The sequence below is a fragment of the Chenopodium quinoa genome, unplaced genomic scaffold (genome assembly GCF_001683475.1).
Source record: "Chenopodium quinoa cultivar QQ74 unplaced genomic scaffold, ASM168347v1, whole genome shotgun sequence".
NCBI classification, from domain to species: domain Eukaryota; kingdom Viridiplantae; phylum Streptophyta; class Magnoliopsida; order Caryophyllales; family Amaranthaceae; genus Chenopodium; species Chenopodium quinoa.
Window position 1 is genome coordinate 4,240,089 of NW_018742770.1, and position 24,976 is coordinate 4,265,064.

Here is a 24,976-nt window from a genome sequence, read left to right on the forward strand (position 1 = left end):
TCGTGCCTACTGCGTAAGTGTCTAGACCGTATTACTGTTGGAGAAGTACAATAAGGCATGACCATGATATAAATGGAAGTTGATCGAGGCACATAAGCTTGACATGAACTGATACGATGGTTATGTGAGCTTGGGTTGTCATTTGAAAGACAATACATCATGTAGGCTAGTGAACATCTAGCCAACTCTAATGCATTTACGCATGATATAACCTAGAGCCATCTTTAGCTGATTGAAATAGAGAGTCTCTTCATATTTAGGGCATGTTCTAATAGACTGAAATCAGCTGAACTGAACTGAACTGAAGTGAAATGAATATTTTATAAGAGAAGGAAATTAGGAGTTGAACTGAACTGAACTGAATTGAACTGAACCGAACTAAAAATAAATGTTTGAGAACAGGCCCTTAAACCAAATCTTGAATATGGGTTTGTTTATGCAAGTCTTAAAGCCAATCAATATTTTGTCTTAAGTTGGGTTACCTTTGTATTGTCCATTACCATTTTATACTTTTATAGGTTTATATTTATTATAGTCACTTCATTGTAAATGGCTACATTATGTATTCATCAAGGTTTTCAATAAGCCCAAATTTAATTACCATAGGGGTTTTTCAATCCAATATTTATTGTAGCATGAACTAGAATAATAACTATGTGTTGTTTTGAAGTGAGTTATTGTAAACAAAATATTCGACGTAGTTTAGGAAAATGGTCATCATACCTTAAACCTTCATTGTTTCCACACTAGAATTTATAATATTAATTAGCTCGATCAACACACACGTAAGCAAAATGAGTACTAATCGAATACGATCATAATCAACCCCCGTTGCGAGTCACAAGCAAGTCCACTCGGATCTTCTAGGTGGCTAAGAGTAGAAAATAGATTCTCCACTAAAACAAGTAGACAAACTTGGTCCCAAAACAATACCTACATGACAAATTGGCTAACATAGAAGTAGCAATTCATGTCCTTCCTTTTGATGATACAAAAAGTAGCACCATCAACTAGTGCTAAAATAAACCTAAAGCTGTTAAAAGGCATACATTTATAGGGATCAATCAACAATAAGTATGACCTAAAACAAGACAAATACAAAAACATAGGCTTATAATATAATAATAAATCCATAAAATCATAACCATAAGAATATTTGATGAAGCAAGCATAACATCTTTTTGCAATCACTAGTCTCTACATCAAATGTAACAGTGAAGCACGTGAAGACCTCAAATAATAGTATATGAGTATATTCCAACTTAGTAAACAACAAAAAGTGTTACATCTTTCGTTACAATAGACATACACTCATATAAATCCTAATTATTTATTTTTATGCTTTCTTTCCTTTTTCTTGCTCCATTTTTTCTGACCAACTTACCAAACTTTCTCATCCTCAAAAATCATTGAAAAAATAATGTTATATTACTACTCTGTATATTACATTCATTAATTTCCTGTAGGAATCTTTTGGCCTGATTTATATATATTCCACTTATTTCAAGGCGAAAAAAGGTTTTATACGTAATAAAACATTTCAGGTTTAATATAAAAAAAAAAGTTTGATCTAGTAATTGAAAATCAAGTGAATAAAACACGATTTTATTAGTCTTTCGATCAGAGTTAAGAAATAATTTAAGCATGTATATATAAAAAATTAAACAATTAATACTTAGTATCATATAAATTAATCTTATTATTTATTTTTTTATTATCGAGATCCAAATAGGGATTTGGGAAATTTAACTCGTTACAAGTAACCAAGTGGATCCATTTGAATACGTAATATACAATGTAGCTCGAACTCAGGCTAGTTTTGGTCTTACCACAAAATAAGACATGATTTATATATTCAAATAAAGAAATTAATTAATTGAAGCTTGAATTTGTCTCTCTCTTCTCTTATTATTGATCCAAAAGCAGGTCCATGATGATGAAAATTGTAAACATCCATTAAAAGGGCAGCAATAATAGCATAATTTATGCCCTTTTTCACTCTTCTTTTTTGAATTCTTCCTCTTTAATTGCCCGCTTTTTTTTGTTCTTCTTTTTGTTTCTTCTCCCTCTCTTGTTACTTTCACTTCCACCTGCATCGTGCACTTCAATAGTACAGTAAAAAAAAAAAAAAAAATTAGTTACGTGCTTTTACTTTTTCTGTACATTTTTCATACGTTACAGGCTTTTTAATGTTGTTACAAACAAATATAGTAAAAATGTAACATTAAATATGTATATTCTTTTAAGATTATTCATTCGAATGTTTCGTAAAAGTAGCCTATGATAATTGAATTAGAGAAAGGAACACATGAATTATGAAAGTGCTTTAGAGATACTATTTACGTGTAATTTCTATCATGCATTCATGCATGCATGTGATCGATGTGCAACAAGCCATAAATATAATACCAAGTATAAGTATACGTACTACTAATAAATTTGAACCATTTTTTATTCATCTATTAGTATAATATATACGTAATGCACGTTAACTTTAATAATCATATATACGGAGTATTTACTTAAATTTTGACCTCATAAAACATCATATATTTCATATGTTGATGAAAGACGAGAGAGATATTCACTTTACAATTATCAAGCCACTTCCTTTTTGTTATATGGTACTCACTCAGTAATAAGTTACTAGAGATCGAAGTTAAAAATTAAAGAAAGTATTTCAATTAGTGTGAAATCCTCTTTAAATTTAAAGGCTCATCATATATTTGTGGGTGTTACTACCAAATCTTTTTCAAAATTGGAGAAAATGGTCCCTCCATTTTCAACAAGAAAATTAGAATACCCACTGTATTATAGAGTGTGGTACCAGTAGAAAATTTAACTTCTAGTCATTGTAACCACTTATTCAAATGAGTATTTCTTATCATCACATGATGAGAAAATTTCGATTTTTCTTTCTTTTAATTTTCAAATTTACTATCGGACATGATCATTTGAAATAAATGTAGCACTAGCACCTCAATTCTTATCCATAAACCCGCAAATTAAAAATCATAGATACAATCAAGTCTTGTTTCACTTAACGGTAAAAGTTTGACCAATGAAATTTTACATTTACATCCCTCATCAATTCCTCCTCTTACATTGAGAATTTATGAGGTCGTGATGAGGGATAGTAACGAACAGAGCCATTCATCTTACCTACCAACCAAATAAAATTTAGCAGCGAGCATGGGATAATTAAAAACGTCATGTCTGTTGTTACCCTCGGCCCCGTAGTAAGTATGTAGCTAGGGACCAAGCATTATTAGGTCCCCATCCTATTAAGAACACTGTCCCAATGAACAACAGTATCATGAAACACACGCACCCTAAAATTTGTTTATCTTGAGAAATACACCTTAAGATTTAAGGACACTTCTCCATCAAAGTATTGGCATACTGGCATGCGAGAATAATCAAGTGATTTACTTTGTCTACCTCTTCATTTATGCCACTTTGTTTGAGGTGTATATTTGAAATATTATAATTTTATTGCTCAACATTTTATTACTCCGTACTATTATTAGACATGCAAGCTGTTTATTTTGTCACCAAATGTCAAATGAAGTTAAATTAAGTTCTCAAAAGTCAAACTATCACCTTATAATACTTTTCAAAATAAATAAAAAAATATACACCTTTGATGTACTATAGTAAATTACCTTAATATTTTATTTGTGGATGAAACTTGTGGTATTGTTATTAAATATAGATGTTACGCTTATTAAAAAGGAAAATACTATACGTGTCAACTAAAAATGAAATATAAATAAACAGGATTACTCGTATTACTATATCTGTTTCTTAAATAATATTTGATCGATCAAGGGTTGTCATATATACGTACCTCTTCCACGGGATTCAACTTATTAATGCTAGAGCATGAATTCTGAGTATCTTGATCTCCATCTTCAGTCTCCTCAAAATGCTTCATTTTTCTATCTTTAATCGAAGGAGTTGATGTTGGACTTGGACTACTTGAACTCCCCTCTGGAGGTGTACTTTGTGTTCCAACATCCCTTGTTCTACTTCCCATTAAATTCTTCTCCTCTTTATTAATTCAAAAACATAACTAAATTAAAATTAATTTAAAAATTCCATAAGTGGGGTCGGATACATAAACCAAATTCAAACATTATTATTATGAAATATATAATTACCTTGTTGTTTAAGAGATGTAATTTTAATAAGTTGTTCTTTAATGACAGTAGCGGGCACGGCCACGGGAGGTGGTTTAGAAGGGTGGTGGTTGGTGTTTGTTGTTCTTCTTGGTTGCATAGAATAAACAAGGGGTGCAGACATGGTGACTCTACTAGCCATGTTGCTCCGAAACGACCGCGCGCTTAATGTTTTAGCTGATAAACACTCCATTGGAACTTCTCCTGATAATGGATTACATATAAACCTCTCTGCATCATTCCATTTTGAGTTTAATGCAAATCCTTCTGGTGATAAACATTCCCATACACACCCTGATTTTGCTTGTAACGCTTTTATTACCAAAAAAATAAAATAAAATAAATCGTTAATTAATTAGTATGTACAAATTGAAATTAAATGTAAATGTATGTGATGGAAATCAAATTAAATTAAAATTATTAGATTAACTATAATGTACCTTTGAGAGCTGTGGTGAACGAGTATGTTGAAGGGTCGATTTCATCTGTGTATAGTGTACAAATTCAAAATTACATATAACAAGACAGTCCAATAACATATATTGTGCTAGACTAATAGAATATAAACGACTTATAATGTTAATAACGTGTTACATACGTGAATGTTAATTAGTATGTACCTTTCAAATTGTAGCCGGGGGAGGAGGCAGTGCTAGAGACGGTAAAATTGGACTTGAACGATGTCCTCGAATCCTCTCTAAAACTTCTAATATAAGAGGCGGAATACCGCCTCGAACTCGTGTTTTCTCGACTAATTCGAGCTCGAAGGTGCCATTCTTTTAGATTGAACTCTTGCTCTTTAGGGTGTTGGGTGCCTAGAGGGGAGCCTTCCATGTATTGGGTTCAATTTACTTTGTTTTGTGTTATTTTTTTTGAGTGTGAGAAATAATGATTATTTGAAGTAAAGTAGAGAAATGAGAGAATATGTATATATGTTGTTTGTTATGAGAATCCTTCTCCGATCCTTTTAACTATTGTGTCCAGCTACTAAAAGGCGGTATTTTTCCTATGGGAAATTGAGTTCAAAAAATATTGGTCCTGAAAGTGACATTTATGAGAATGATATTTATTGATATATATACTTTGTAAATAATAAATATAGTACTCTCTTTAATATTTATTTCGGTTGTTTTACTTTTAACTGTACATGTTTGCCCATATATAATTTTGATCACTAATGTCGTTAATTATTAACTAGCTTAGTAACATTATTATAAAAAGTCGATAATTTGAAGTTACTAGATCCAACATGCATGATCGACTATGTTGTTCTATATACTTTGTACTTTCGTAATATCGTATTGTATATAAATAACAGATAACAATCATAGAAATAAAAGGAGGTAAATAGTGTCAAAAATCAATATACTATTATACTGTTTAACACATCAACGGCCCACATACAATATTATTGTTGACATGCAATGAGCCGGCCTAAAGTTGTAACACAATATACTCGGTTTTTTGTTACGTGTATGCCTATATTTATACATAGACATCTAGCTAGCTAGTAATAATAATTCAGATTTGTCTATTTGGCCTTGTTTCTTAGAATAACATAATACAACTAACAGAGTTGTATTCCATTCAATCTAACTATTCAATTAGTGTCAAGTTTATATTGTCATTTTCTCTTTGTTTCATCTCTTTCAATTTTGCTCAATTTATGCTGAATTTAAGATTAATTTGCTCAATTTTAAATGGGAAATAGTAAAGAGTTATTCCTATTAATATCAATATAAGCTAAGCTTAATTTACTTCTCTATAATTGTAACGGTTTGTCAACTATGTAGTGAGGACTGAGGAGTGTGAGCTATATCAGATTAAAATTCTATCATTACTTAACTAATATTTTAAATGCCGTGAGAGTGAGGGACAGCTCAAGTGGTTAGAGAAACCTTCCCGATTCCAGAAGATCTTGTGATCGATCCTCACCCCTGTCCTTGTGGCTCTCTAAACACCAAAAAAAAATATTTTAAATATTGCACGTACACCATGTTCTTTGTGTAAGCAAACAAAAAATGAACCTTCTCAAACTTAAATTATTGTACTAGAACTTGTACATTACGAATAATTATCTTGGTTAATTAAATAATACATGAAAAGACTTGAAATTTAAGCTGGTGGAGCCTTGTTATCTAGATAGATTGATGATAACTCATTTTCTGTTATCAATTTTAGGTGAAGCAATAATATTCACCAACTGTTGTAAATTTATAAATGCATTAGTTGGAAATAAATAGCATTAAAAAAAGTAACGTCAAATGATTATAACATCTCACATATACGTATCTTATTAAAGGGATGTGTATAGTGTTGCACGAATAAAGAGTTCGTACTAATCATGTTATATTACACAGACGTGGACCAACCCTTATGTCCAATTATCCAAAATAAGACATAAAATTAGGATTTAAGCTACAAAAATTTTGGGGTGAATATGAATGAAATGAAAAGCAACTTTAACTATTTGATATGGTAGGATTGTTTATTTATTTGATTTTATTTTTTGTAAAAAAAATTAATATACACGAACTTGCAACAATTTTATGACACGTACTATAAGAAATTGCTAAAATATAGAGAGAATTTGATAAATTGAATAAACTCAATCACTTGAATTACAATTATGCAGAGGTTTTTCAGTGCGGCAGGGGTTACTTGTATGATGTTACTTGTATTATGAGGTTACTTGTATAGGTTACTTGTATGTGACACTTGTATTCTGAGTAACTCCTACAAGTAACTACAGACCAAAATTTCATACCAAACCAGAAACACCCTACAAGTAATCCCTGAACAAAACCAGTAACACCCATAAAACTATACAAGTAACCCTAGAATACAAGTAACCCCTGACAAAACCAGTAACACCCTACAAGTAACCCCGACCAAAATCAGTATCACTCATACAAGTTACCCCAGAATACAAGTAACACCTACAAGTAACTCATGACAAAACCAGTAACACCCTACAAGTAACCCTTGTCGCACCATGTGGCCAGCCGCATACAAAAATTTGTAACAATTATGATGGCCATGGCCAATAAATAATACATCGTTCCCAAACCTGATAGAATTAGGAAATAATCAAAGGCATAAAATATATACTAAGCATAAAATATGGAAACTAAATATATCTGAATAATTTCCCAAAATATATCCAAAATATATCCTCCAAAATATATCCTCCAATAGAAATGGATTGTATGACATGTAGTACATATACAAGCAAACAACTTAATTGCCTGAGAGTGAGGGATAGCTCAAGTGATTAGAGCTTCCCTCCCGATTTCTAGGAGATCCTAGGATCGATTCTCACCCTGCCCTTATGGATCTCTAAACACCAAAAAAAAAAAATAACAACTTAATAAACTTAATTAAAATCTTAATAACCTAACTTATCACGCGATCTTAAGTGTAATCAGATAAAACCCAAATAAATAAACTTGCTAGCTACACGCACAATTTTTATAGCTCGTACTATTGATACTTGCTTTTTTTTTTTTTACTAAACTGGTTATCTAACATGATATCATAACTAACATAATAAAAAGGTCAGGATAGGAAAAAAAAAAAAAATCCACCTTCACTAGAAGATAAAATCTTTGGTTACCACCCTATGCTACCGTGATTAAAGTTTTGAGATTTGACATTGTTGTTGCATTAACTTAGTGATATTTTGTAGAAATCTTTTATCTCTTCTCAGTTGGATAAGAGGAAATTTAATTTATGTACTTGATAAGCTTAGAGCATGACACGTGGAAAATAAATATTTCAAAATAAGCTCCAATAAAATTATTTCCAATATATTTTTTAATATCATCAGCATTATTTCATGTAGGGTAGTTTTCAAAATCATGGGAAAAAAAAAGTTGTAAAATTTGCCAAAAATATATAACGTGGCCAAGTGGATGCATCATGTGATTGTCATCATCATGATAGTGAAATATGGGTGGTTGATACTCAAATATGTTGGACGATCAAAAGATCTGGACCGTTAAAAATTTGTCTCTATGTATTTTATACAATTGCAATGTAAATTTCAGTTAAATTAAAAACTTTACTCTAAAGAAGAAATAAAGGAGGGATTTCTGAAATTTATGTACCGCAGGCTATTTTACTGCCTTCATTCAATCTGGAAAGGCTTTTTCTATGATTTCTGACTTACTTATTATTATTACTGATTGGACTCATTTTGATATGATGATTGTCATGCATCCATGTATGCAAGTTTTATTTGTCATTATCATAAGTAATCATTAATATATTCTTAATGATAAATCATTTGATATGGTTATAGATTTGATTAAATGTAGGGTTAATTGTAAAATGGAAAGTGAAGCAAGTATTTAAAAACGGAGGGAGTAATCCTAAAAAGATCTGATGACACTGTATAATTGAGTTATATTCGCAACAATAAGTCTTGTGTGAGACGAATATACTTTAATTTTATTGTAAGACGGTCATTTTGAGAATAACATTAACTATTTTTATGATAATTTTAAACAAGGATAACTTTTAATTTGCGTTGATTTACATTTTATTTTAATGTGTAATTTCTTATAAATTCATGATTAGTTAATATAAAGGTTAATAGGATTAATATAATACATTATAAGTTTTTTACAAGGGAAAATTAATTGTTAGAAAAACTAGATGTAAGCCCGTGCGATGCACGGTTCTAACAAATTATTTTATTAATTTAAAATTTTGTATATTTTTGAAGATCATTCATTAAATATACGGATAGAATTTCTAATATCATAAGATAATTTTTTAATTTTAACGCTAAAGTTATATTCTGTTGTTTTATTAATTTTATGTGACGCTTGAATTTAAAATCTCAAACCTTATTCACTAATTTTTCTTATGTGACAATTTAAATTTTTAATTCATATATGGATGCAATTTTTTTATCGCAAATATTTTTAATCTTTCCCTAGAAAATATTATAAAAGTTTGATTTTAATAATGTACTCGTCGAGACGAATAAAACTAAATCTCATATGACTAATTTCCCATAATTTTTAATAGTTAAACGATTATAAATGAGACTGCCATTTTAAACGGAACGAGTATATTAAATAAACGCATAGGCAAAAGACTTATTTTTATCAATAAAAAAACTAGATTTGTCATTTATTTTATGAATTGAAAATTTAAATTGTCACATAAGAAAAATTAGTGAATAAGGTTTGAGATTTTAAATTCAAGCGTCACATAAAATTAATAAAACAACAGAATATAACTTTAGCGTTAAAATTAAAAAATTATCTTATGATATTAGAAATTCTATCCGTATATTTAATGAATGATCTTCATAAATATACAAAATTTTAAATTAATAAAATAATTTATTAGAACCGTGCATCGCACGGGCTTACATCTCAAAATTTTGTTTAGGTGGCGAGTAATTTTTTTAATTCTAAAATAAAATAAAAATCTAATTTTTAATTGGTCGAAAATATACCTTTTCTTATGTGGCGCTCCCAATGCTCTCCAAAAATGCCTACTTTATTTTTTCTTGCATTATAAGTTTTAAAATTTTGTATGAAAGTATCATATCATCAGATATTTACATAAAACCATTAACATCAAGTGATAATTTATATAATGGATAAGTTTAAATATTTGTAACTTTAAACCGTCTTACAATAAATTAACGTATTTTAAGAGAATTTGTGTTTCACAATATTCCCAAGTTGTTCAAATTTTGAAAAAAATAAAAGAAAGGATATTTGTCATTTCACTACTCATATGCCTATAACGGCTATAAGTGATCTAAACAAGGTTTTATTTGGAGTATTTGCTAATAAAAGAGAGATTATGATTTTCAATAACCTACTGAAGACCCATTCATGTGGCTTTTACACGTTCTAATATCTAATGTAACAAATTGAATTCCTCTTCTATAAATTTACAAAAACACATTTAAAAAAAAAAATAAATTTACAAAAACACATTTTAAAAAAAAATAAATTTACAAAAACACATACTTGTAATAGTCATCATCACAAACTAATAAAAGATTGTAAAAGTATTATGTAATTAATAAGCATCGATCACGCAAGACATATGTAACATTATTAAGAACGAATTGAAGAATTTATGGAGATCATGACAATTTAGGTTTCATGAAATCGTACAATGTTCCAAAGAAGACACAACACATTCCAAGCATAGACAAATTTTAATCATAAAATATTTTATTTTTTAAAAAAAAAAACATATTTGCAATTAAATTTTTTTTTTTTTTTGGGGGGGGGGGGGAAGTTACTTTTCAATTAAAAAGGCTAATTCTTTTTTTTTTTAAATAATAATAATTAACAAAATATTCCACATGTAATAGAGTGAGTTTTCAATTATCATCTTAATTAATTGATATCAACAACTACTCCGATCCGTTGTTTATCTAATTTTAAATTTATGATTTGTAGTTCAAATAAGAAAAAGACATTCCCGCCTAATATTTTTCTAGGTTAGGGATGAGATCGAGGGAGGAAAAGATTGAGAAAGAATAAGAAGAACGAATAAGATCCACACAAGAAGTAGTACAAGAAATTGGTCCATCCCTAAATGAAAAAGATGTCTAATGTAGAGGTTCAATCAAATAGGCCATTAGATGGACCCAATAACCACACCATATCCAGATTGGAGTTAAGTTATTAAGAGTGACATCCTTTTCATTACCAAGGATTCTCATGCAATCTGTCCCCATTACCTATCTTCATGGATTACTATTCTAGATTCCATCCTATTGTTTATGGAGGGGACCTCTTTATAAACAATGTGTAATTCAAGGCCTTCTCCTTCCAACAAATACTTTCTATAAAAAATCCGGCATCATTTCTCTATCTAGCTATGACCCATTCCTAGTCGTGAATGTCTCTTCTCGTGTTTTTTTTTTTGTCAAATTTTTATTCAATCAATTATCTTGCTATGCTCTCTTTTTAAAATAGACGGTTCCTTCCTTATGATGATTCACATTAGTCGACTTCAAACCATTTTAGGATTAAATCGTTATTGTTATACTCAGCGGTATGCTATAAACTCGAGCATATCTTTAATCAATGTTGAAGTTTTTAAATTCACCAATCTTGATTGTTGCTACATCTTCCCCATGAAAATCACACGTACAACTTAATCAACTACTATGTAAAAGACACTAGGAAAAAAATTGTAGATTTAATCCTCTTTAGTTAGTTAAAAAAATCTAAGAGCTTGTCAACCAAGACCTAAAATCGATTCTCAAATGACTTCATAGACAACAGAGAACTATGCTACTCACATTTCATAAATGATAGAAAAGAAAACCTTGAAATTCGGAGGGTAAGTTTTGAAAATACAGGCATGAGAATGTTCATGTCACTTCACCCCATGCTAATAATGCTGTGCCAGTAAGTTTTACTGGAAATTTTGTCAGACCATTTGTTTTCATACATACCCTACCTTTCTCAAACTCCTCAAAGCACACAAGTCAGTCTTTTCTCATACTACCTCCGTTACATATTATTTGCAACGATTTGACATAAAGTAGAGAAGAAAAATGTCTAATCATTGCAAATAATATGTAACAGAAATAGTATAATCAATAGTAAAACCTATCCACCCAAATTCACTATACACAAGAGTGAGTTGTGTAGCTCAAGTGGTTAGAGTTCATTTATTGGTTCTAGGAGATCTTGGGATCGATTCTCATCACCCGTCTTTGTAACTCTCTAAACACCAAAGATTCACTTTATACTATATGTCTAATGTCTACACATTAGTTAAAGAATCTACTATACACCCAGATTTACCATGCACATGGCGATCCACAAGTGTTAAGTTAATCCATAATTTAAAAGTTTAAAGTTTCTCAAATGATGTTGATAAACCTTATCTCTTCAAAAATTTAAAATTCGAGTCTTACAAGTTTCACAGCTTTTACATAAGGAAAAAAACAAGCAGAAATAAAACTCCAAATTCCTGAACGAGCTCCCAGGCCTAAAGCCCACACTAGCAGAAACATATAACCAACTGTGGTTCATGACTTACAGTTACTTTATGTCAAGGTCAGATCAGACACGGTCGTAAAGAACGATACTGGAACAAGCTGTGTGCAGAGATTGATTCCCGAACCCAAGAATAGCAAACCAGAAAAAGTGGCAGATAATGGATACTGATCAGTTTAGTTTATGGCTCATAAGTTATGTTCAGGACTTCAGGATAAGATGCAGATAAGCTGAGTTTAATGGTAATAAGTTCAGATAACTAAATTTCTCAGTTCAATGCTAGTAAGTTCAAATAAGCTCAGTTCATCAGCTAAGTTCGGATTTCAGGTGCACCTAAAGCTAGATCCTGTTCAGATAAATTCAGAAATATCTGATACAAAATTAACAGCTGAAGTTTAATTAAGGCATCAATTACAACAAAGGAGTACTAGTGTATATCCCTACAAGGCACAAGCAAGAGCATTTTACTGATACAAAGATGCGAGTCATGCAACAGACTACTAGTGTATAACCCAAAAACACACAAGCAAGTGCGAGTATTCACGCAGTATAGTTTGACAGTAGCACTCACAGTCAGATTTCGCAGAAGAAACAAAGTGTACATAAAGTATAACAACAATGGCATAGTAATTTACTACAATGCTAGTTGAATATTATGTATCATATTCACAAATCAGCAGTAAGAAATTAGCTGAATTATCGACTCAGGTACTTCAATCTATACTCTTAAGACAAAAGGCAATTAGAGCATAATGCACATTCAGGTACTTCAATCTAAACTCTTAAGGCAAGAAGCAGTAATATAGAACAATCGATTCAGGTATTTCCCGGAATGTGGTAACTCGAAACATTAGTTCTAGCGCATAAGAAGCATTCATAAATAATAAACATATCAAACTGTCCAATATATGTGCATACTTGTGTCATTGTGTGCGTACCAGTTCCATGGACATTGTACTTGAAGATGGTCATCAAGAACACTAAAGCAAAAATTTGACAAACTAGAGACCAGACATTTGAATAGAAGAGAAAAGAAGTTTGAAATTGAATAGCAACAATATTTTCAGCTCGAAAGATTTTCATCTAGCATGTCTCATGTGTATAACGTGATATGGAGTAATAAATTTTTGCATTAAACGTCTTAGTTTGTGGAGAACTTTGCTGGGCATGCAGAAAACCAATGGAGAGCATGGATTGCACAACAGAGACAAAAATCTTATGTTTTCACATCTTTTAACTTATCAAACATTCTGGTTGCTAGACCAAGGACTAAAGACTCTATAGCCAAAACCAACCTTCATATTGACAATCACACAAAAGCATAATATAAACTTTCACATGCTCACACACAAGGACACATGGATTCGTCTTGATCTGGGCATACAATAAAACTTTGCATCAGTTTCCATATGCATTCCCTATCAAGCACAGAGCTACTCTATAAAGTAATCTTTCTGATGCAATATATAGAAAAAATTATGCCAAAGTTGAATTAAACATTAATGTACCAAGGAGCATTAGAGAATCAAAATGACAATCCAATACAACTAAAACAAGTATGAAGCTTTGTTTCAGGTGTAGCACAAATAAGGAGTCCCCAAATACAAAGGGAGGCAAGATACAAACTTCCACTACTTAAAATTGGTTCAACTATAGATCTGGAGTTTCATCTAAATTAAGGAGTACCTTGAAGCAATTGCCAGCAAAAGGTTACAAAGCCCCATACTTCTACTTCAACGACAAGCCAACAGATGTGAAGTATTTTACCAACAGGTGTTCATTGGCATTTAGCCGTAGGCAAGCCTTTCCTTTCTTCTCCACGAGCCTTGTGTAATACGTAAACTTCCAAAAGCAGATGCGCACACTTCTGGTCAAAGGAATAAGGGCTCAGTATGTGGAAAGAATTAGAATCTGCTCCATTTCCATATCCAGGCATCCAACTGATCACCAGATAATCTTTCCCCTGAAAAGCATGGCACACGAATGTTTAGGGAAAATAACACAAGTAATCTCAACAAAATATAGGCAACAATTTATGAAAAGGTTAATCAATTCTCCATATCCGACAGCATTCATAGTAAGCCACTAAGCCTCCTGTGCAAATTCATTCTCTGAAAGTATTTAACACTTTGTTTGGATAGCAAAATAGAAGGAAAGGAAGGAGTGCTAAAAGAAAGGGAAGAGGGGATCCATTGGATGGTGTGATTAATGAGGGAAAATGGATCTTCTATCTCACTCCCAGCACCTCCCCCAACCCCTTATCCAAACAAGGGAACCTGTTCCCCTCCATTTCTCTCTATTTCCTCGTATCCTAAAAAGTGTAAGCTGCAAATAGCTAAATGCCTAAAGGCACCAAGCAAATTAAAAAACTGTAAGCACCCATTTTTCCACATATTAAACCAACAACAATGGGAACTTCATCTCCTTGTTAAATTTTTAAATACTAGTCTCCTCCAAAGCACCATTCTTAATTTCTTAGCATCCATTAAAAAAAAGGACAAAATTCATGAAATGAATAAATAAATCATGTCAGCAGGAAAGTATGAATAAATAAATACGGATGGTTCAACAGGTAATTTGGTGCAAGGTCATAATTATTTGGGAGCAACTTTTTTCCTTGCATCTTCCTTACAAAATACAATGTCTTTCTTTATTGATCTTAACTTACTAACGTCAATACCTTTTGGTAGTATAAACATCAATGAAGAATAACCATATACATTTGAATAAAATATCAATTCCTCCGATCCATTAAAAATTTCCAGTTTACTGTACATGGTGCGATTCTTACCGACACCAGAAATCCCAGAGGTAGTGCACCCTTTTTTCTAATGGCTCATTTGAAGATTTTTAAATGAGACGAGAAATTACCTAGGGTGCACCCAAGTGCATATAGGAATTATCACAATTCATGTGGTAAAAAATATATAACTTTAATCGCCTTGCTTAGGGTGAATTATATAAGATAAAAATTATCACGTGTAATCTTGTTGCAATTATTTAAATGTATATTTTTATAGCATCATAACATCATTTATTATTATTTTTATTTGTATGGAGCTAAAGGTATTTATGATCCAAGTTGCAAATTGAAGATGGCGAATTGGCAAGTAATAAGGAAGTGGAAACCTAAACACCTTTACGAAACATAATGAGTATATATCTACTCACTAATTAATATCACTTGACCTAATTTAAGATCTTGTGCCAAAAGGGCTATAAATAAGCCTGCATATCATTGATCGAAGATGCGCAGGCTTTTACAGGAAAAATAAAAGGAGTGGAAAATTCCAATTGAATAATGATACGACTGGTACCAACAGAAGATGGGCGCAGCAAACAAAAAAAAATGCCATCAAAAATTTCTATCTTTATAAAAGCGACCAGAAAAGAAAAAAAAAATATATAAAAAAAATATAGCATCCACTATCCAGCATTTATGGACAGTATGGCATCTAAGTCCCTGATACAGCTATACGTGGATCTCATATGATATGTTTATCAAAACTCTACAAAGGTTGCAAATTTGAATATTTTGAGTTCAATCACCCCTACCCCTTCACAGCTGTAGTGCTTTACCATCAGTTCCACTGGCTACTAATTGTCTAATTCCAAGCCAAAAAAAAAAGACAAGCAGAACAGATAGTCCAAATACCTGAACTAGCACCCAGTCCTGAAGGCCACACTAGCAGAAAGATATAACAACTGTAGCTCATACTTCTGTAACTTTAAGTCAAGGTCAGATGCTCAGATCAGAGGTTTGTAAAGGACACTGGAACAAACAGTGCATTGATTGATTCCTGAAACAAGTATAACATAAGAATAGCCAAAGACAAAAATGAGAGAATATATGAACTATTAGAATCGACAACTTACAGTCTAAACAGAAAGCTATTGTAGAGCCCATTACTCAAAAGACTTGAAATTTGACCGTGTAGACAAATTCACCTACAAAAAAAAAAAAAAAAAAAAAAAAAAAAAAAAAAAAAAAAAAAAAAAAAAAACATTAATTCACGTAGTGGTGTCATATATTAGTGCTGAAACTACTTTCAACCACCTCGTCCTGCGAAAGATAGAGAGCGGAAAAAAGATAGAAAAAAATAAAGCAAGATATCCAATTATCCATAACCAAAAGAGAAAGAAACCCCTTATTACCCCGAGAAATATGATACTTAAATGGCTTACCATCACAAAAAAAGATGCCATAAGAAGCTTCATGAAATTCCATAAGCACAGACGCTATCTGAAAAAGAAAAATTACAAAAGTACTTATGAATTACCCCCTTCTCAAATCTCATATACCACCTTGGTAAAAAAAAATTGATAACACCTTGAAATAAGGGATAAGTAAACATCTGTTTTATTCTTAAGGACTGTGCATATACCATTCACATAATCACTATCCATTCCAACAGAAGTACAGAACCTAACCATGTTTACCAGTGAGATTTAAAAAATAATAATAATAAAAAAAAAAAATCATCTTTTATTAATGAAATGAGAACAATACTACTTAAACCTATATACAACTACAGTTACTAAGAAGTGGATACCAATAATGATAACAATAGGAGCAAGCAAATTATATAGCGAATTATTTGCGTACGCTGATTGCTGGTTAACCACATAATAAATTAAGTTACTTCAAAAAATCTAGCATGAGTTGGCGTAAAAAAGACATTGCATGATTTCTGAGAAAAGAATAGGTTACATATAGTCACATTTTCATTCACCTAAATGAAAGTATTTCAATTGCTAAGCTAAAGTTACCTTGACCAAGGACCAAGAATCTGTTTGCAGCCAAGGGCACCATATCCTGAACGCTCTCGCTTGTAAATATCACTTGGGTAACTAGCAGATTGAGAATGTTAGAATGAATTTTTTTTATTTTATTTTTTAAAAAAAACTACAATTTTTTGCCTTTACTGGAGAACATGGGAAAACATATCTCCACCAATCATTACAACATTACTAGATCGTAATACTTAGCTTATGGAGCATAATTAAGTAAATCTTAATTAATCAAGGCCATTATGAAAAGAGAACCACAACAAACACATCATCCATTCATCCCTAGTAGGAATAAATAACTTTCCTTTCCTCACGCCATAAATTAATAGATAAATTGGTGGCATTGTGCAAACCTGAACTTTGAATGATCTCTCCTTCATTGTTGCTCATGTCATTTTCCTCTTCTGTGGTATCTGAATTAGGAATAACCATCACGTGCACAGAATTAAGTCCATCAGACATCCAAAGAGAGGGAGAATCTGCACAATCATATATAAAGCACAACTTTCAGTTGGATTAAAAAAAGGTGCAAATGTCATCCTAATCGAACTGGGAACTAGCAATGTGCATCATGTCACCATCAAATAGTGTTGGTATCACGATATCACCGTAAACACTTTTTAAAACAGATGCCATTGCTTTAGATCGAAGGTCACATGTAACTATCAACTGTACCCCATACTAAGGCCTTTTTTAAACACCTTAACAAAAAAAAAAAAAAAAAAAAAAAAAAAAAAAAAAGGGTCAAGTTAAGATAAATTCATATTACACCCATAATCGATTCAGATAAGTTCATTTAGGGGTAATAATTTCCAAGCAGAGCTTTAAAGCTCAATTGAGTCACTTCACAGGTAAAGAAAAGTTCAGTTTAGAGCTTATAACTTTGGGATTTTTAAGTTTAAAAAGATGCACCCTAAGGCTATATTATGTTAAAATGGAGATATCTCATGAATTGGTTATGCAGTAAGACAAAGAAGATTATGATATTACATACAGTATAATGCTATAAATTTATTTAACTCTCCAATTTTTCCTACTTTAATAATTGAAATGAGATCATTTATAAAATACAAGTTTCAGAGTTCTCCTTATCAAAATCTAAAATAAATTCATAATATCCTTCTTACCTTCTTCCTTTTCATATTTTCCTCTCTTTTAAAAAATTCCTTGTCTGAGGGTGAGGATGAAGACTTTAGAAAGATCATGTAAAAAATTCTAAACAACAAACAAGCGTAAAGAAGTAGAAGGGAAGCCCACCAGCAGATGCATCAGGAAAAGCAGCCAAATGCTGAACTTGGATGGTACAAGATAACTGTCTCATTCGAGAAGAGCCAGAGTTTGACACATGAAGTACATGCACAACTCCATTTGAATCCAGAATCAGAAACTTCTCCTTTGAAATAGCTTGGATAGAAATTGCCTTTGTTTTCTTATACGGCATCAATTTGAAACTAACCCCTTCAAGGACATAATCATTGAACAAAAAAAACTGCATTCCCCATTCACCAGAGTCTTGACGAAATTTTAAAGACCTCGGCTTCACTGGAGTTACAGAACAACATCAGCTGCTGTAGCCAATGGCACCATTAAGACTTTCAAGATTTAATTTTCAACAATAAAACTCTAAGATATTTCCATGAAGATCAAGATTGTAGCAAGTGTAGATGACAAGGACATAAAATTTCTGTCGGCATATTAGTACATAGTGCTTGTTTGAAAGCTCAATCTCATGATGAAATTGTGAATGCATTAGCAATCATAATAATATACTAAAACAAGAAAAAGCGGCTGGCGGCACTAATCAAGTAATCAGGAAATATAAGATAATATTAAATTAAAAAAAAAAGGTAAAAAAGTAAAGAAATCTAAAACACAAACACATGCAGATGAAATAATAAAAAGCAGAGAGATAGAGCACAGAAGCTTTGAGGATACGACGGGCATCTAGTTTAGAGAATGAAGCTATAATATTGAAGAAAGGAGAATAACTGCTTTAGCAGATCGCTATTGAACATACAGGTAGCATGCACACTCATTAAACCACATCAAGAAGAGTGGTTAATTTGCATCACATATATAAAGTACTACAGCTAGATTTCAGTCATAACTCATAAGCCTCAACGTATTTATGAAGAGATCCCATTATATAAGTTAATTTGATTCCACCCTAACACACAGCCAATCAAGGCTTTTCCTTAAATAAGCTTTAAATGTTCTGGTCTCAATAATCACTTCATTGGCTCATACAAAACATAGAATTACTCAAAATTGGTGGCTATTTTTTTGCAAATCAATCAGAATGGATGCTGAATAGATTAACAGTTTGTCGCGGTGATACAGAAAATTCAACAATGGGCATGGATAACAAATAAGCATCAGTCAAAAGCATAGGTATACATCCCAAGTTGCCAACAAGGCACAACCAAACAAGCAAGAGTAACTGATCCTGCAAGCATTTACACAATATCTCATGAAGTCATGATAGCAACAGTAAAGATTCGGAATACAAAGAAGTAACAAATTTCAAATAATAATAACAATTTGATCTATTTATGTGCCATCAACATCATTACAGTTATAATTGAATTCCCTTGAGCACTACTATTCGTGTTAACTAGCTTAGCAATAAGACACAAGTTCTTCTATTTAATATAACCAAACTCTACTAGTTAAAAAATAAGCAATTAGCTAAATAATCAATATCTTTATTGATTTAAAGTGCACACCCAAAACAAAATTCACCACATTAAGTCATTAACCAATAAATGTTGCATAATTGTATACTCACCAGTTCCATCAGAATATGAACTTGAGGACACACCATCAAGAACACTATTACCATACCCATTAGGCAACACCTTAGATAAACTCAAATTCCCAATGCTCTTATCAATCTCATTGCTCTCATCAACAAGCTTCATACCCCCATTCGGCACAGTGGAATTCCGCCCCTCGGCTTTCACACTAACCTCCCGCTCCTCAGCATTCGAATTCTCACCCTTCCCTCTCGCTACTCTCAACCTCCTTTTACTCCCAACCCTCCCTTTCACCAATACACGCAATGGAAAAACCCGTACCCCTCTCATCTCCCCTAAGATCAAAAACCCAAACGAAAGGCAAATCGACGAAATTGGAAACCTACAATCAATCACAGCACACTTCACTAACCTCAAACTCCTCCCATCCCCAATCAATTTCACCCCAAAAACCCATACTTTCCCCCCTGAAGCTGAGTACAAAGCCAAATAATTAATCGACCCAGAAATCATAACCTTCATCCCATGACTTACATCCACAATCACACCCAATTTCCTATCAAAACTAACCCCATTTTGACTACAAACAACCTGAGGTACATTCACAAATTTCCCATCAAAACCCAACAAATAAAATCTCAAAACAACCCTAGACCCACCATTGTAGGGCCCAGCAGCAACGAAAACAACCCTTTTATCATCTTCTGGCAAAACCCCATCAACAATTTTAGGGTTAGGGTTAGAATTAAGAGGCACAAAACAAGCAGAAGAAGAAGGAGGGGGAATTAGGGTTTGAGGAGGGGGTAAATTGGAAATTGAAAAGGGGGAAAACGAAGGGAAGAGAGAGAAAGTAGAGTCAGAATGCATCAAAGCTAAAGAAAGGGAATTGGGGTCGTAAAGAAAGGAAGTAACCTTAGGAGAAGAGAGAGAAAGGTAAGGAAGGCTGAACTTGCGAGCTTCTACTGCAACAACCATTGATTTGATCAAGATTTGTTGCAGAAGTTCAGAGGAAGAAGATGAAGAAGGAAATTGAACATTGTTTTGACATATTATTTTGATTTGTTGATGATCTGAAAAGGCAAGGAGAGAGAAAATAGGTCGTGTGAAAGTCTTGTTGTTAATCTAAGAACACAATGTTTCTATACAAGAGAGAGATTTTGAGTTGTTAAGTTTTAATTCTGATCAAACTTGTTCTTTTGGATTTCGTTGATTTTGTTTTAATCTTGATAAAGGACAAATGGATACTGATTATTGGTGGAGTAATTTTGCAAGTAACTTAACTTAGTTAGAGCTTAGAAGATGTACATCAAAGGGTGTTTCAAGAGGGGAATACCCATTCAATCAGCCTGATCAACAAATATTGTAAATTAGGTGGCAATTGAGTATTTTTTTGTAACATTTAAAAAAAAAAAAAAAAAGATTTTAAGATTTCAGATCCACTCAATAGTCAATAACACGATCGCAAGTTCGCAACAACTACCACTGCTCGAAGTCCATCACAGCCGCCACAAATCTGTCTTCCCGTCGATCAACTACGGAGGCTTTCCTCTTCTTGTTTATCCTTTCTCAATCGCAATGACCCAATGCCGCTTCGCGACGGTAATAAAACGACACCCTAGTAACAAAGAATGTAAATTTAGGGCCATACTAACCCTTTAGGGAAAGCATCTTCCTCGTGGCGAGTTTTCATCTCAACGATAACGGTAATGCTCATGGGGAGGAGGGAGGAGAACAGTTTAAAAAGCCATTGATTTACCGATGTGAGAAGAGAAGAAGATTTCAATTACTTATTTGTTCCCATTTTTTATTGCTGAAATTACCAATATACCCCCTGATTTACAAAGTTGGTAAAGCATCGTGATTGACTTGTATTTCCTCGTTTCGAGATACACATGTTAGTTGTGTGGGGGGGGGGAATGCACGGGTTAACCGGTTAGGTATGAATCGAACCCATGATCTTGAGACGAAACTCATACCAAGTACTTGTACTACTTAGTTTCATTGTTTCAAGATAGGCGTGCCTAATATAATGGGCATAATGTATGCGTACAACATATAAGTAAATTCATGAAGCAAATGATAATACTGACTTAAAGGTGAGAGTAATGGATAGCTCAAATAGTTAGAGCTTCCTTTTCCATTCCAGAAGATCTTAAGATTGATTCTCACTCATACCCTCATGGCTCTTTGGAGTTGAAGCTTTTCTTATCCTTCTCCCTCTATCTCAATGAGTTTAACCTGCAAAGCGGGACTAGAGTGACCTTGAGAAATTACGAGTACCGTTTCAATAGGGTCCTTTTTAATTAATGCTTATAAAAAATGCAGCAAAGGCAATCCATTACATTTCTTGGCACGTTTTCATTTTCCCAAAGACCACCTAGTTTCAATAGGGTCCTTTTTAATTACTGCTTATAAAAAATGCAGCAAAAGCTTTCATTGTAAAATCAACATCATTCTTAAGCTCCACTACAACTTTTTTTTTTCCAAAGACAATGAAAACTTTTAAAGTTGACATAGGTCCACTAACGTTTCCCCTTGATTCATATATTTATACTCCGTAATTTTTTAGATTTTGCTAACAAAATTGTACGGAACATGAAAGTACTTTAATTGCCAGATTTTTATCCATACCAAAACAACGTAAATTGGTTAATTAATGCCATAATTTTAATGACTAAATCGTACTTTAGTCAACAAAGGTCTACTTTCATAAATTGCAATTACACTCCATAATATATAGTTATGAATCTAAGACTCGTTTTTTCCTTGTGATGAGAAAATATGAAGCCTAGTAATGTTAAATATTTATAATTAACAATGAACTTAGAATTAATAAATCTCAAACCAAGTATATAATGGTACGCCATAAAATTAAATTGAAAGATTCAACAACAACACGCAAAATAATTATTCGGTACAAAAATATTACGATTTTATTCATTAGAAACAAGCTAAGTGAAACGACGAAAATTTAAAAAAATGCTCCATACTAACACAAGTCCACAACCAAACTAGACCTCCCCTTAAATCTAAACGAACAAAACATAGATAGATGCTCAGTTTAAGTCATTTAACACATAATTATTTACTAACTACTTAATCAATCAGTGAAATTAGGGATAGCAGCTTCAGGAAGAGTGGCCTTAGCAGCAGGAGAGGGCTCAACACCAGGGTGAGGCTCGACCGGCTTACATAGGAGAACCTTAGGCAAGTCACCCTTGATTCCCTTCAAATATAAGGTGTAGAAAATCTTGAATGGGTACACAATTTGTTGCAATTTCACCTGTCCATAGGCTCCCTCGAAGATCCCTGAACCGCCCGTGATTGATAAATATGATTCATCATAGGTTAAGTATGGTCCTTGGATTGAAATGTGACCATAATCTCCAAAGTACATGCTGTATGCTGCTTCATATCTGTCACCATTCTTTTCTGGCTTGTTTTGGATTAAGATGCATATTCCTGCTGTTATTCCTAGCCTTGTTTCCAAGTCCCCTGTGTACAACTGTTCCATCACAAAATATATATGAGTACCCTTTTTCGTCGATTTTAATTCTTTTTAACCGTCTCTTGTTACTTTTATGTAAAGGAAAACATAGTCATATTTACAGATTAGACTAAAGTATAAGGTTGTGTAACAACAAACATGAATCTTCAAAATGGTAAAATTGTTTAATAACAAATGAGTATTACATCAAAAAAAAAAAAATTTGAGTATTACATCAAGTACAAGTGTACAACATCAATCCATACCATTTACTCCGTAAATATAATCAAGTCTTAAATATTCCAAACAAAAAAGTCAAGGAGAAAATTGTTGGGAAATTGCCATCAAAAGTAATTACCATTATCTATCAATTTTTAGAAATCATTGGAGCAGTTTCACTTTCACCCTTATTACTACGTATTAAGAAGTTGCCAAAATAAAATACTTCTTTCATTTCTTAATACAAGTAAAATCTTAATTTTTTTTGTACATTATACTCGTATTCATATAAAAAAAAATACTACTCATTGTATAAACTACAAATACTCCTTCAAAAAAAAAAAAAAAAAAACTACAAATACTCCTTAGTTAAATACTCGTACATAATAATTAAAGTGCGCATTAATCGGCATAAAAGGCTAAAAAGTACGAGAACTAATGTAAAAGTTAAAAGTGTTACACATTGGAAAAAAAAAAAAAACTATATTGGTGAAAATGGTGACATTCTAGAAATCTAGACCAATTAACACAAAAAGTACGATCAATGCTTAAGATAAATAACATCAAGAACAAAATTAATCTATACAAAATTAATTTCTTTTTAAAAACAGAAAATGCAGGAAAAAAAAAGGTAAAAATTAATACCTTGTTGGTGAATGGAATCAAGTCACCAAGAGCAAAAACAGGTTTCTTGCTAAGTTTCAGAACAGCAGGACTTTCACGATCTCGCTCATTGATCTCATAAACACTGAATTCATGAACCTTATCATCTGAAAATTACCCACAAAATAAAAAAAATTAGCAACATAATTCTAAAAAAATTATAAAAATATTTTAAATGAAGCTTGAAGTTTATGCATACTTTCTGAACGATCAGAAGAGTTCCTGCAAGTGAAAGATCTGAAAGACTGCTGATTTGCAGAGTTAGACTTCAGGGATTTGTTGGTAAGAGAAAACCCAGAAGATTTAAACCCAACTTCACCAAATTTAGCAGGAGAAAATGCAAAAGATTTAGACTTTTGGCAAGTTTTTATAGAAGAAGAAATGGCATTTGATAAAAGAGAAGATGATGCAGCCATTATTATCAGTAAAGATTGAAACTTTGTGAAAAAAGCTCAGTAAAGATTGAAACTTTGTAAAAAGATTGAATTTTTAAGAGAGAAAAACAGAGGAAATGGTGATTTTGGTGAAGAAAAGAGAGTGGAATTTGGTAGGTATAAATAGAGGAGAGAGAAAAATGAAAAGCATGATCTGGGAAAGTTGCAAAAAGCACAGACCAATATAAACACAGGAAAAAAGTGGGAAGTTCAATCATGGTCAAAGAACCCACTTATTATTATAGTGGTAGACTGGTGGACTCATGGACTGTGGTCTTGGATTCGTAAAATAAAAACCTTTATTTTAAGTTTGCAACAAAAAAACATGGTTGAATTCAATTTGTATAAGTAGAAGTGGTTAAGTGTACCTTTTTTTATTTTTTTATTTTTTTTGTGGGGGTGTCTCCTTTAGTCTTTACACCGGCCAAATGGATCATTGTTAGCACAT

At 32.2% G+C, this 24,976-nt stretch overlaps 3 protein-coding genes across 4 annotated transcripts; all 3 read right to left on the reverse strand.

Moving 5' to 3' along the window:
• Positions 1-1,681: 1,681 nt before the first annotated feature.
• LOC110724843 lies at positions 1,682-5,190 on the reverse strand. The gene is made up of 5 exons (XM_021904328.1): positions 4,802-5,190; positions 4,622-4,666; positions 4,164-4,493; positions 3,851-4,053; positions 1,682-2,102 (listed from the first exon to the last, which is right to left on the reverse strand). The coding sequence occupies exons 1-5, from the start codon at positions 5,013-5,015 to the stop codon at positions 1,869-1,871; spliced, it is 1,026 nt and encodes a 341-aa protein (XP_021760020.1). The 5' UTR covers positions 5,016-5,190; the 3' UTR covers positions 1,682-1,868.
• An 8,429-nt stretch (positions 5,191-13,619) lies between these two features.
• Positions 13,620-21,249, reverse strand: LOC110724844. Of its 2 annotated transcripts, none has more exons than XM_021904330.1 (8): positions 19,758-21,249; positions 18,227-18,511; positions 17,323-17,448; positions 16,949-17,020; positions 16,364-16,421; positions 16,055-16,126; positions 15,834-15,978; positions 13,620-14,141 (listed from the first exon to the last, which is right to left on the reverse strand). In XM_021904330.1, exons 1-5 carry the CDS (start codon positions 20,698-20,700, stop codon positions 16,393-16,395), a joined length of 1,455 nt encoding a protein of 484 aa, XP_021760022.1. In that variant the 5' UTR covers positions 20,701-21,249; the 3' UTR covers positions 13,620-14,141; positions 15,834-15,978; positions 16,055-16,126; positions 16,364-16,392. The 2 variants fall into 2 exon arrangements, with proteins under 2 accessions (XP_021760022.1, XP_021760021.1); XM_021904329.1 differs by having other exon boundaries at positions 16,949-17,029.
• Positions 21,250-22,575: 1,326 nt separating this feature from the next.
• Positions 22,576-24,738, reverse strand: LOC110724846 (allene oxide cyclase, chloroplastic-like). The gene is made up of 3 exons (XM_021904332.1): positions 24,294-24,738; positions 24,077-24,201; positions 22,576-23,230 (listed from the first exon to the last, which is right to left on the reverse strand). Exons 1-3 carry the CDS (start codon positions 24,508-24,510, stop codon positions 22,826-22,828), a joined length of 747 nt encoding a protein of 248 aa, XP_021760024.1. The 5' UTR covers positions 24,511-24,738; the 3' UTR covers positions 22,576-22,825.
• Between the last annotated feature and the right edge of the window lie 238 nt (positions 24,739-24,976).